Below are 13,882 nucleotides of genomic sequence, written 5' to 3'. Positions count from 1 at the left end.
GGTGTCGGGCTGTTTCTCAGCATATGGCACTGACAAACTTCATGATTTTGAAGGAAGGATGAATGGACAAATGTACAGAGATGTTTTTTGATTAAAAACCTGCTGCCATTTATCAGTATGAAGCAGCTGAAACGAGGGTGGACAATCCAGCAAGTGAATGATCCCAAACACCCCGCCAAGGAAACTCAACTGGTTTCTGAGAAAATGAGGCTGCAAGAATGATCCAGCCAATCACCTGAAATGCCAAATGGGAAAATCCACAGCACGTCGCTCCAACCCACCTTAGCCGAATTCACACATCAGTTTATTTCTTTTTATTTTTTTTTTATTAATCCATTCACTTAAAAGGGGGATGCACACTGCTTGGAAAACCCCTTTTTTAATGATCATTTTTTCCCGGTGACATAACACTGTTGCCGGCGCTGTTCCCGCCATAATGGCAATCGCTCTCCCGGGGCTCACGTGACGTTAAGTCACATTAACCCTGCACAATCATTGCTGTCATCACTCATACGTAGGAAGAATTGAACATCCAGAGGAAGCTGGCCGATCATTTCCTCTGGTGGTTTGATACGTCTTGGGGCGGAGAGACTGATGACAGCACTGACTGGGCGCAGGGCTCATGTGACATAATGTCACGTGAGCCCCGGGAGAGTGATTGCAGTTCCTGCTGGAACAGCACCGACACCAGAGGGGAGCATGTGTGTGTTTATTTTAACAGAGGCAAACATGCTCATTGAGATCGGGTAGTTCAATAGTGGATAACCCCTCTAAAGGATTCGCCAATCAGTCCATACTCTCACATCTTTTCTTCCTTTTTTTTTTTTTTTTTATATTTTTTTTTTTTTAATTTTAAAGAAAAATTTAGTCTGCAAAAAGATGGACTTGTGTAAAGGACCTAGACCATCGTGTGTATGTTATAAATCCCTTGTATTAGCCGGGGGCTTTTCCGGCCTGCCCTGCACTGCTGGATGAGCTCAGGTGTGATCAGTTTTTTGGAGTGAGCTTACAGTTGTCCAATAAGTTTTCTGTGCAGTAAAATGTATGTTGTGTTGCATTGCAGGAAATGAGCGGTCTGTATTCCCCCCGCAGTGAGGACAGCACTGTGCCGCAGTTTGAGGCCCCTTCCCCATCACACAGGTAATCTGACTTTTTTTTTTTTTTTTTTCCTTGATCCTACCGAGTGAAATAAGTGATAAGGGTAATGTCTTTTGGATTTGTTTTCTGGGAAGATAAGCTGCTGCCGGGGGTCTGGTGACTGGCTCTGGTTAGGGGGGTCTGGCGATGGGCTGTGGTTGTGGGGGTCTGGCGATGGGCTGTGGTTGGGGGGGTCTGGCGACGGGCTGTGGTTGGGGGGGGGGTCTGGCGACGGGCTCTGGTCAGGAGGGGATATGGCGATGGGCTCTGGTCGGGGGGAGGGGGGGTCTGGCGACGGGCTCTGGTTTGGGGGGGGGTCTGGTGACTGGCTCTGGTCGGGGGGGGGGTGTCTGTCGACTGGCTCTGGTGGGGGGGGGGGCTGGTGACTGGCTGTGGTGGGGGGGGCTGGCGACTGGCTCTGGTGGGGAGCTGGCGACAGGCTCTGGTCGGGGGGGGTGTCTGGTGACTGGCTCTGGTCGAGGGGGTGTCTGTCGACTGGCTCTGGTGGGGGGGGGGGCTGGCGACTGGCTGTGGTGGGGGTGTCAGGTGACTGGCTCTGGTCGAGGGGGTGTCTGGTGACTGGCTCTGGTCGAGGGGGGGTCTGGCGATGGGCTCTGGTCGGGGGGGTGTCTGGTGACTGGCTCTGGTCGGGGGGGTGTCTGTCGACTGGCTCTGGTGGGGGGGGGGGCTGGCGACTGGCTGTGGTGGGGGGGGCTGGCGACTGGCTCTGGTGGGGAGCTGGCGACAGGCTCTGGTCGGGGGGGGTGTCTGGTGACTGGCTCTGGTCGAGGGGGTGTCTGATGACTGGCTCTGGTCGAGGGGGTGTCTGGCGACAGGCTCTGGTTTGGGGGGTCTGGCGACAGGCTCTGGTTTGGGGGGTTCTGGCGACGGGCTCTGGTCGGGGGGGCAGACTCTCTTATTGGAACACTAGTGCTTGACCTGGCTGAGTGTTCCCGTTTATATAGAGATCGCTCTTTGCCGTTCTTCGTCTGACCCTGGCTTCTTAGCATGTAATGTGCATGGAGGCTTTAAATCAGGGGTTGTTGTATTTTTTGATGACCAATGATTATATTTTTTCTCCTTCCTTGCAGTAGCATAATCGACTCCACAGAGTACAGCCAGCCTCCTGGATTCAGTGGCAATTCCCAGGTAAGTTGTTTGTTACTCTTTCCGTTTTCGTCTTCTAGAAAGTGGTATCTGATGATGTGACCGTTCTCACTTGCAGCCTCAGACTACAAGCTTTCTATTTTCAGTGATCCCTGATCTCACAGCTCCAGATACTCAGAATTGTAATGTAGGCTTTTTCCTGTAATTGCTACGAGTTTCCTGCAGGTGGCGCTTTTAGCTGTTTGTAGAAATATTTCTGTGCACATTTCTCATGGATTGAAGACTAGTGTCTATGGCGGCCCCGTCATGTGATGAATACGGGCCCAGTTATCACAGGAGAGTCCCGGGCCCAGCAGCCATTGTATTGTGCAGACACTGGGACTTTGATTCTGGTATTTTTGCACTGTGTTCAGTTAATAGGAAGCATGCAGGGTCTTATTAAATATATACTATAATTGCAGCCCATTTATTTACTGTGCCCCGTCATCTCTGCTGACATTTCTGGCTCAGTAAATACTTGTATTCCACATTCTGGAGCTGAACACTTTTCCTTGCGCTGTTCCTCTGTCATTGCGCCTTGTAGGATTAAATTAACTAGGTGCTACCCCCTTGTCATTAGGGCTGGTCTTAAATGCGAATACTGTGAACACTGATTGGACCTTTTCTGTACATTGCTGCACACACTATTAGGCTACTTTCACACTTGCATTTTTTTCCTTCCGTCACAATCCGCCCTCTTGGGAAAACAGCGGAATCCGTTAAAGGATTCCGCTGTTTCCTATAGACTTGTATGGATTACGGATTGTGCCAAAAGTACCTGCGTTGCTTCCGCCGAGCGGGAGGAACGCAGCATGTAACGTTTAATTGCTTGCGTTAAAATGACGCCGAGCAGCGGATTCCGTTGCTTCCATTAAAATTTATAATGGCTCCCTATGGTAGCGGATTCCGTTGCAAAGTGGTTTACAACGGAATCCGCTGCTGGATTCCGCTAATTTCTACTGAGCATGCCCGGAATGAAAAACACTTTAAAAAAAACGGAGCCGACGCATTCCGTTAGACGGACGCCAAACGGATGCAACGGATCCGTTATTTCACAGGAATCCGCTAACGGATTCCTGTGAAATAACGGATCCGTTGCATCCGTTAACACCACAAAAATAACGAATGCGTCAAAACGACGCAGCAACGGACCCAGCGGATGTCACCCAACGCAAGTGTGAAACTAGCCTTAATCGGTAAAGCATTACATTTCCAGGAGGTGTAAGCGAGGACCTGCACAGCACTGCGTTATAGAAATAGATGCTCCAGAAATGGAAATTCATGGAGAATTTTCGTTTTTTTAAAAAATACTATCAAGTCAGGAATGTGGGCAGGGACCCTTTAAATGCGTCTCTTTAGTGGCAGAATTATCGTGGCCTGTTTGTTGCCCTTGATAGGGCTTTAAAGCCCATCACGTGAGCGATCAGCCGAGCACTCGGGAGAAATGGCTGTCTCATATGTATGGCCAGCTTTACTGTCATGTCCTATTTGTATGTACATGATGTAGGATAAAGTCTAGTGATGGCAAGAAGGGCGCAGCCGAAAATCGCAGTGCTGTTTTTTTTTGTTTTTTTTTTGTTTGTTTTTTTTTTCATGGCAATCGCAAGTGCTGTGCCCCTGCGATACCTGCTGGGTCTCTGGTTGATGTTACAGCCGGGACCCAGCTCTCACTCCCTGGAGTGTTGCCTACGCTGCTCCCGACAGTTTAACCCCCAAATGCTGCAATCCGTGCGATTGCAGGACGCAGAGAGAGGGATCACTAACCTCTCCCTGGCGATCAAGTCCCTGTAATGCGATAACAGGGACCTGAATGCAGCCATAGTAACCCTGGGTCATCACTTTGACGACCACCGGGTTACTGAGCTATGTGGCGCCTCACACACCATGTTGTATGCCCGGTGTGAGGCAAAATGCTGCTCTATAATCCCTTGTAGTGATAAAGCATTGCAGGGGATTATAGAAATGCAGAAACAATTGACATGCTGCTTCTTTATTTATTTTTTCCAGCAACAGAATCTGCAAGAAAAAAAAGCGGCGTGTGCACAGCAAGTAATTCTCATAGACTTTCCTGGGATGCTTTTTCCTTGCTTTTTTGATCAAAAAAGCAAGGAAAAATGCATGAAAAAAACCCAGCCACATGGGCACACAGCCATACATTGTTTAATTTAAAAAAAAAAAAAAAAAAAAAAAATGAGGCTTCCGGGTCAGAGCTTTTTCATTAATACAATTTTGCCAGGATTTTTACGGATGTCTTGTGCCTTTTGGTGACCGTGGTGATCTCCTAACCTTTCTCCATCTTCCACACAGACAAAAAAGCAGCCGTGGTATAACAGCACGCTGGCATCCCGTCGGAAACGCCTTACGGCACATTTTGAAGACTTGGAGCAGTGCTACTTTTCTACAAGAATGGCGCGAGTATCAGGTAGGTGCAGGCTTGTCGTCATACATTACTATAATATATAAATATATATATAAATATAAATATATATATATATATATTATAGTATCCATCTAATACATCAATTATATTTGATTTATATATATATATATTAATTATGCTATAATATGATTGATGTATTAGATGGATACTATAATATATATAATTAAAATATATATTATTATTATTATAATATATATTTTAATTATTATTATAATATATATTTTAATTATTATTATAATATATATTTTAATTATTATTATAATATATATTTTAATTATTATTATTATTATAATATATATTTTAATTATTATTATTATAATATATATTTTAATTATTATTATTATTATTATTATTATTATTATATATATATATTTTTAATTATATATATATATATTTTAATTATTATTATTATTATTTATTATTATTATTATTATTATATATATTTTAATTATTATTATTATATATATATTTTAATTATTATTATTATTATAATATATATTTTAATTATTATTATATATATTTTTAATTAATATATATATATATATATATATATATTATATATATTTTAATTATTATTATATATATATATTTTAATTATTATTATATATATTTTAATTATTATTATATATATTTTAATTATTATTATATATATATATATATATATTTTAATTAATATATATATATATATATATATATATATATATATATATATATATATATATATATATATATATATATATATATATATATATATATATATATATATATATATATATATATATATATATATATATATATATATATATATATTTTTAGTAGCTGTCACCTTTTTGCCTTTTTGTTTCTGGCCATCTGTAGGTTCTCTGCATTTAGCACCCCTGCAATCAAAACTTGTCAGACTTCTGACACCCCTTCATTGAGCTAATCACGCCATACGGAAGGTCCATAAAGAAAACCTAGTCTTTATTGTTACTTTATTTAGGATATTTTTCCAAGCAGCCAGCAGGGGTCAGTGTTTCTTTAGGGATGTGGTCAGCTGAACAGTGCCATCTCCTGGTGGAAGGGAGGTATTTATTATTCCACCAACAGAGCGAAGGATTCCAGGCAAACCAGGGATGAAATGAGTTTATCCATTTTCTCATTGTCCTCCATTTATCTGCGTTCACTTTCCCCGCTGCTTGTTGTCTTATCCGATGTAAGGACCGCACAGCTGCCTGATCCAGCCCCTGTGAGCGCTGTTGGGTATTGGGATCGGGGAGCAGATGCCTCGTCACCGCTGCACGCCGGCTGCGTTCTCCCATCCATTCTCAGCCTCTTCTCTGCTTCCAGTTGCACGGCTGGATGAGTTCACACACAGCTGCCAGTGGCCGCACATCTGGGCCCGGCCGGCTCATAAATACATCGCTGCCTTTGAACTTCAGGCAGATTTGCAGTAATCGTCTCCATGATTTATGTTTGTGATCATGGCTACAGACCTGCGAGCAGGCAGGTGCTGGACACGCACCCATGTTCTGCCGCCAGTAGACTGTTTTCTGCACTTTTACACACTTTATGAGCAACTAACAGCAATATAGTTATTTATATAACTTTATGTAATGGGAGAGAGCTCCGGATCACCCCCGGTTATGGTTGTAATCAGTCCGTCCTGTAGTAAGCTGGAAAGTCCAGGGACGTGTTCTGCCAAATGATAAAACATCACCTGTGTTCCATCAGACGGACCCTGTACACAATATTACAACACAAAAGATTTATTTTTTTATAGCGATTGTCTTGTTAGAAACAGATGACTGTTTGTTTGTTCTTTTCACATCACCTTTAACCCCTTCACGACCGGCCGATTTTTCGCTTTCCTTTTTTTTTTTTTTTCGCCTTTCTTTTTCTGAGACGTAACTTTTTTTTTTTATTATTCAGTCACTATGGTCATGTGAGGGCTCATTTTTTGCGGAACTAGCTGTACTTTTAAATGAAACCATAAGTTTTACCAAATAGTGTACTGGAAAACGGCAAAATAATTCCAAATGCAGAAAAATTGCAAAAAAAGTGCGATAGCACTATGGTTTTTGAGATATTTTATTCACTGTGTTCACTATATGGTAAAACTGATGTGTGGGTGTGATGCCTCAAGTCGGTGCGAGTTCGTAGACACCAAACATGTATAGGTTTACTTTTATAGAAGGGGTTAAAAAAAATCGGAAGTTTGTCCGAAAATGGCACACGTTTTACGCCATATTCCGTGACCCGTAGCGTTCTCATTTTTCGGGATCTATGGCTCAGTGACGGCTTATTTTTTTGTGTCTCGAGCTGGCGTTTTTAACGGTACAATTTTTGCGCCGATGCTACGTTTTGATCGCCTCTTATTGCATTTTGCGCAAAAGTTGTGGCAACAAAAAAACGTCGTTTTGGCGGTTGGAATTTTTTTGCCGCTACGCCGTATACTGATCAGATTAATTGATTTTATATTTTGATAGATCGGGCATTTCTGAACGCGGCGATACCAAATGTGTGTATTTTTTATTTTTTTAACCCTTTAATGATCAATGGGGCGAATGGGGGGTGATTTGAACTTTTTAGGTTTTTTTTTTGCTTTTTTTTTTTTAATTTTTTAAAACTTTTTTTTTATTATTTTACTAGTCCCCCTAGGGGGCTATTGCGATCAGCAATCCGATCGCTCTGCACTATCTGCTGATCACAGCTACAAGACTGTAAACAGCAGATACGCTCACTGTCTTTTTCACTGTGCAGCGGGCACAGCGAAAGTGAAAGCAAGTCATGTGTAGTACAGGAGTCATCACATGACCCTGTGCTACCATGACAACTATCGGAAGTCACGTGATCGTGTCACGTGACTTCCGGTATCGGGCGGTAAGTAAAAGTTTACCGCGATCGCATTTATAATGGCGCTGTCACATATTGACAGCGCCATATAAGGGGTTAAACGGCACGAGCAGATAACGATTCTGCTCTTGCCTAGCAGGCACACATCTCAGCTGTGAAAATCAGCTGAGATGTGCGCCGATCGCAGCATGCTGCCGCCGGCAGACCGCGGGCAGTAACGTTATGACCGCTAGGACGTAATTTTACTGCCCGCGGTCGTTAAGGGGTTAAAGGGAAATCGTCAGCAGGTTTTTGATAAATGTAATCTGATGACATCATGCTGAAGGGGTTAACCCACAGATTTCAGCAATGCTTTTATCACACTATATGTTGTTGTTTACCTACATTATTTGTTTTAGCTTCAGGAGATTATCATTGCTGGACTGGGTCAGCTAGTCAGGCACGCCCCCTGCTGTGATTTAGCAACTCACTGTCTATACACATTGTAAGTAGAGAGCCCAGTGTGGGCGGAGATAGATCTCTGCTCTACTACATGCGAAATCTAAAAACTCAGTAATGTAAGTGATACATCATGGGCTTTGACGTCGCTCTTCTTACATCATGCTGCTCTCAGAAAATCGTCTGACAGATTCCCTCTAAGTGGCCAGTTTATGATGGGATTTCTAAAATGCCGTAAAAGTGATACCGGTACATACTAGCATAAAAAGCTGTACATTCACTCTTTCCTTAACAAAGAACCCCCCCCCCCCCCATCAATCCTCTTACTGCCCCAGGAGCCGGTGTGTAAACACTAATATGGCGGTTAATGTATTGTTGTATTTTACCCATGTGACTACTTTCCCACTGACGTCCTCTTCTGCGTGGACTACAAAGGCACCGACTGTCTGTGCTCATTGTGGTCTCCAGGCTCGGACCCCCAGTGATCAAGTATTCTTGATCATATCCATACGCCATCATTGTGTTTGGAAAACCAAACTCCTTACAGATGATTGGCTTTCCGCACTGTCACGAACAGGGTGGGTAGGAAGCTGAAGCTACGGCCCCCCCTTTCCACCACCCTGCCGACAGACAGAGAGCATGGGACGCCCTCTCTAGCGCCCCTCTTACAGTCAGGCCAATTATGGAATTGCCCGACAATAAGCCAGGAGGTCGCTAGTCTTCTATGCCGATGATTGAAGAGCTCCCGGTGAGAGTAAGGTATATATTCCCCCGACCTCAGCGGATGGAAATATATCTAAACCTCCCCCAGATCTCACTGGCCACCCCACAATGATCCTTGGCATAAACTTGCTGCCACCAACCGATTACGGTAACTATTGCGCCGAGCTCACAGACATGGAGTTCAGGATCGAGATAACAGAACAGCCCAAGATTAATTTATATATTTTAATCAGCCTAAGGCACACTAGAAGCTACAATATATACAATATGGAATCTACAGAATATATACATAGGTCAGAGTACATTTACAAGTAAGTTATGGATTACAAACAGGCATACATATCAAGCAGTTACCTTGTGCGTCTGGCCACAGGGGGGCGCCGTAGACCAGGGTTCCAGGGACTTTCTCACAGGTGTGCAGCACACCTGACCCCCGAGCAAAGAACACCTAAAAATGTCTGAACTGGGGTTATCAAACTGGCTTAATCCAGGTCCCCTCCTACCTTAGTGACCTCACAGGGGAGGACTTCCCCACCCCTGGCTGGAGTCTAAAATAATATCCCAAAGTGATTATTGGCCATAACTTTGCCTGGGAATGTCGTAGGCGGATGCCAATGCTCTCATTTTTACAGTTATGATTTTACCTTTAAAATGATAGGACACATGGGTAGTTTGTTGGTCCCCCACTGGCCAATATCAAGTTTGGGATACCTCCAAAGGCCCCCCACACCTATATAGAATATGTGCTGGGTTCGTCAGCCTGCCCTGATGCCAGATTTCTGCTTGACATATTTGTAGGAAGCACGGCTCACGAAATATTGAACATTTATTCCTGGAGTCGGTCTGTCTAGGCTGCCTGTTAATTGGGTAGGAACGTCTTCCACAGTGTCACCGAGGATGGGGGGGATCTTCCTTCCCTTTTGTTGTTTTCCAGGTCTAACAGCTCAGCTAATCTCCATATCATAGGGGATTGCCTTCTGCTCAAGCCACTGCTAAACAGACAGGTTCCTCAGGTTCATTAGCGTTCTGATTGAAGCTTGACAAGATGGCGGCTATAGGAATATGGCTTATAGCTCAGAATATATCCCTATGTCCTCACACGCACAATAAATATACAGGCGGCACGGTGGCTCAGTGGTTAGCACTGCAGTCGTGCGGCGGCTCATTGGTTAGCACTGCAGTCTGCAAGAAGTTTGTATGTTCTCTCCATGTTTGCATGGGTTTCCTCCCACACTCTAAAGACATACAGATAGGGAACTTAGATTGTGAGCCCCAATGGGGACAGTGTTGCCAATGTATGTAAAGCGCTGTGGAATCAATAGCACTATATAAATGAATAATAATAATTATTATTAATATTCAGAAGAATCCTTGGCGTTCTGCTGTTCCTTTGTTATTCCTCTTAGAAATGGATAAATTGACAGCTGGTGTTACCATTTGTGGCTGCGTCCATTAAAAGACAGTGACTCTCGGTATTCATTGAACAGTGTATTTCGAGACACCTCTTCAATAAGGGTACTGCCCAAATATCAGGTTTTTTCCCCAGACATTTCCCAGAGGTGTAACTGAGGAATATCACACTGCAAATTAAAAAAAAAAAAAAAAAAGTTGGTACAATGTTATTCTACTATTACTAATGCAAATTTTTAATAAAATTGATATTCTAGAGCGGGAAGGTCCTCATCACCCTTCCGCTATGTCCATGTCCTGTAGGACTTGCATTGTAGCTTGTCACATTTTCGTCTTTTTCCTCTCTCCCTGCACAGATGACAGTCGGACTGTGAGTCAGCTGGATGAGTTCCAAGAGTGTTTATCCAAATTTACCCGCTACAATTCTGTGCGTCCTCTCGCCACCCTCTCCTACGCCAGCGACCTGTATAATGGCTCCAGCATAGTCTCCAGGTAAGGCCGACCTCTCGGCGTGGACGACTGGACACTAGCTCCTATGCCTGTCAACCCTTCTGGATCTTGTTTGTGGCTGCCAATGGGTTAATTTTTTTTGTTGCTTCGAGCCCATGTGAAATGACCTAATCGGCAGAATCCCATTTAACGGCACTTTTTACGCCTTAAGTGAGAGTCGCACCGTGATTTGTCACTCGCCCGCAGCACGGCTTCGGCAGAATGACAGATTTATCGCTGTTTAGCTGCCATTGGATTTTATTTACTGATTTATCATTGCAGGGTAGAAATTTTTCTCCCATGATGTATATGCGCCTTCAGATGTCTGCACTGGCGGTTATTTCAGCTGGCGACACTTGGTGGCGCCCTCGGCACGTCTTTGGCTTGTTTTCTGTCAGTCTTGGTTTAAAGGTGAATGTGTGCATCATCTCTAACAATACACTGCTCAAAAAATGTAAGGGAGCAGCGTCCCATCGCTGTGTGTGTGTGTGTGTGTGTGTTTTTTTTTTTTTTTTAAAGGGAACCAATCGCCAGGATTTTCGTATATAAGGTAACGCCAGTGCTATACTGGCACGATCAGGCAGATTATGTATCATGAAGATGTTTAGGCTTCAAATCAAAGAAAGTGAAGTTTAAAAATTTGTCATCTTATTGATTGACAGTTTCACATGAGTAGATAATATTCGGGCGGGTATTCACCTGGATTCCCTCACCCCCTCCCCCAGCTGCCTGTTCCTCCTTCACTCTGGCTCTATGCTAATTTTTCTATTCAGGAAGATGGTGTCGGCATTGGCGCCTGCGCATAGCACTTATCTCCAACGCCATCTTTCTGAAGCCCGTGTTACTCCCTGCTGTTCTCTTCTATTCTTCCAAATAAGAGGGCGGCGCATGTGCCCTTGCATCTTCTGCTCTCATGACCGCGGCAGCGCGTGCGGTCACAACCGCAGAGAACAGCTGATTGGAGGACACCGCGCAGCCCCAAGACACCGAGCCAGCGCCAGGTTGAAGAAGACAGAAGACCAGGATCGTGGAGGGTGAGAGGGAGTAATAAACATGGAGTCTCCAAGTGTGGCTGTGTATTTATTTCTAATAAAGTATATTTTCGGTGTGGTGTTTTTTTTTTTTTAAACCCTTTTATTGGAGAATGGCCAGGTCAACCTTGGCCTGACATTAAGAATCTCTGGCTTAATAGCAGCTGGTAAAATAAAGCTGGTATTAACCGCTTATTACCTAGGGCTGCTGAAAGTGTTGGATAAAGTGCCATTTTCTGGGGCGGCTGCGGATTACAATTCGCAGCAGGGGGCCCAGAAAGCTTGGGTCACCCTGCGCTGCGGATTCCAGTCCCAAGCGCAGGGTGGTATGGTATGTAGATCTGCCTGATAGTGCCAGTATAGCACTGGCTTTTCCTGATATACGAAAATCCTGATGATTGGTTCCTTTTAAGGCTGTGTGCACACTTTGTTTTTTGATGCCTATTTTGATTTTTTTTTGAGAAATCTGCAACAAAATCTGCATGCCTATCCTGAAGCCAGCAAAATCTGAGATTTCTGAAGGGCTGTGTGCATGTTGCTTTTTTTTTTTCTTGCAGATTTTGGTGCAGAAAAAATCTACAGCAGGTAAATTATTAGGGCATTTTTTTGTGTGTTTAGCCCTTCCAGCCATTGACTTCATAAACTCGCCAAACACGTATGCGTTTTTTGGTGTGGTTTTTTGCCACAAGGTACAAATTCCATGCAGAAAATTTCTGCAGCGTGTGCACATACCCTATTGCGCTGTATATATTGGCTTTATAATGGCTCCATAAGTTTCATGAGCGGAGCGTAGAGCTATTTGTACATCAATGTAAACCCGACAAAAGGGAAGTGCAAAATATCCCCTGAGTGACAGTAAACAAGTGCTGACAACATGATTACATACATAGCAGCTAATGTAAAAATATAAAACACCGCAAACACGCTGAACAGTGTCCAACTCTGCCTGAGATAACAAGGTCAAACGGATGACAAGACTAAGCCCTGGAAATGGAGGCAGATGGGAAGAAAGGTGCTAATCATCCTGCTGAGCGCGGCAAGAAAGCCTGGAGCCCCCCATATAATAATATACAGTGTGTAGAAAAAGAAGCTACCAAATCCGCATCCTAGGGGGCTTTACATGGAGGGGGCCGGCAATGTGCCCTGATGACTCCCTGGATATATAGGATGGGAAAGTTTAAACTCCCCGATCCTTATGTTCACAGGACCTCATCTGCCGGGGAGAGTCGCGAGCCCCCATACCCATCCGATGGTCGTCTTTTTGCCCTTTAAATCAGTGTATTTAAACAACTTTGATGTGTAAGAGGGCAGGATGGGTGCAGGGGTTGTAACCACACTGGCCCTAGAGAATAGGGGGCTTCAAAGGGACCATATTGCTTTTAAAGACCTGCAATACGGGGGTGGGCCCTGTTGGAGACTTTGCATTGGGACCTAAGGCTTGTCCCCGACTATCACAAATTGGTGATGAGCGATCGGATCCTTTTGTTCCCCCATGAGGCTGCTTTCACACTACGTTTTTTTTTTAGCATGCGTCATGAACGTTTTTTTGCTGCAAAAGCGGATCCTGTTTTTGCAGAGAAAAACGCATGCAAACACATGTGTTATTTTGTAGGATCCTGTCACTTGAAGTTTATGGGCGGGCATTGGAGTCATGGGATCGGGAGTGAGGGGAACTGAACGTGATAGACTGGGAGCCGGCATCTGACAGCTGCGGTAAGCTGTAACCAAGGTAAATATCTGGTAACTAAGTGAAGTGCTTTGCTTGAATACCCGATATTACCTTGGTTACGAGCGTCCGCAGCTGCTAGGAGCCGGCTCCCTGCACACGTAACCAAGGTAAACATCGGGTAACTAAGAAGTGCTTTGCTTGGTTACCTGATATTTACCTTGGTTATGAGCGTCCGCCGCTCTCAGGCAGGGGAGGGGGAGAAAGGGAGGGAGAGAGAGACTGATCACACCAGGCTGGTTTCTGGGCATGCTCAGTAGAGCAAGCAGGATCCTGTCTATCAGCATGCCAGCGTTCACATGCTGTTTAGTCAGGATCCAGCGATTTGCAGTATTTGGACGCAGCTCAAAAACGCTACAAGTAGCGTTTTTGAAAAAAGGTAAAACAACTGCAAGTCGCTGGATCCTCACTATAACACACGCACACGCAGGTGAACGCATGTTGACGCGAGTCCATTGCAAATGCATTGAAATGAAAACTCATTTGCACTGGATCCGTTTTGCGTTA

The 13,882-nt window shown here is 44.1% G+C and overlaps 1 protein-coding gene across 1 annotated transcript in view; it reads left to right on the top strand.

Annotated features, from left to right (window-relative positions):
* The window catches only part of COP1 (COP1 E3 ubiquitin ligase), a 244,101-nt gene that overhangs the window by 80,807 nt on the left and 149,412 nt on the right, over positions 1 to 13,882 (top strand). Inside the window, exons 9-12 of the mRNA XM_075322136.1 lie at positions 1,064 to 1,140; positions 2,229 to 2,286; positions 4,591 to 4,705; positions 10,486 to 10,621. Coding sequence (XP_075178251.1) covers positions 1,064 to 1,140; positions 2,229 to 2,286; positions 4,591 to 4,705; positions 10,486 to 10,621 — 386 coding nt within the window. The remainder of the gene's footprint in view (positions 1 to 1,063; positions 1,141 to 2,228; positions 2,287 to 4,590; positions 4,706 to 10,485; positions 10,622 to 13,882) is intronic.

This window comes from Anomaloglossus baeobatrachus, chromosome 8 (genome assembly GCF_048569485.1).
Source record: "Anomaloglossus baeobatrachus isolate aAnoBae1 chromosome 8, aAnoBae1.hap1, whole genome shotgun sequence".
Taxonomy (NCBI): domain Eukaryota; kingdom Metazoa; phylum Chordata; class Amphibia; order Anura; family Aromobatidae; genus Anomaloglossus; species Anomaloglossus baeobatrachus.
Note: the sequence above shows the minus strand (reverse complement) of the source record. Positions and strands in the feature narration are given on the sequence as shown.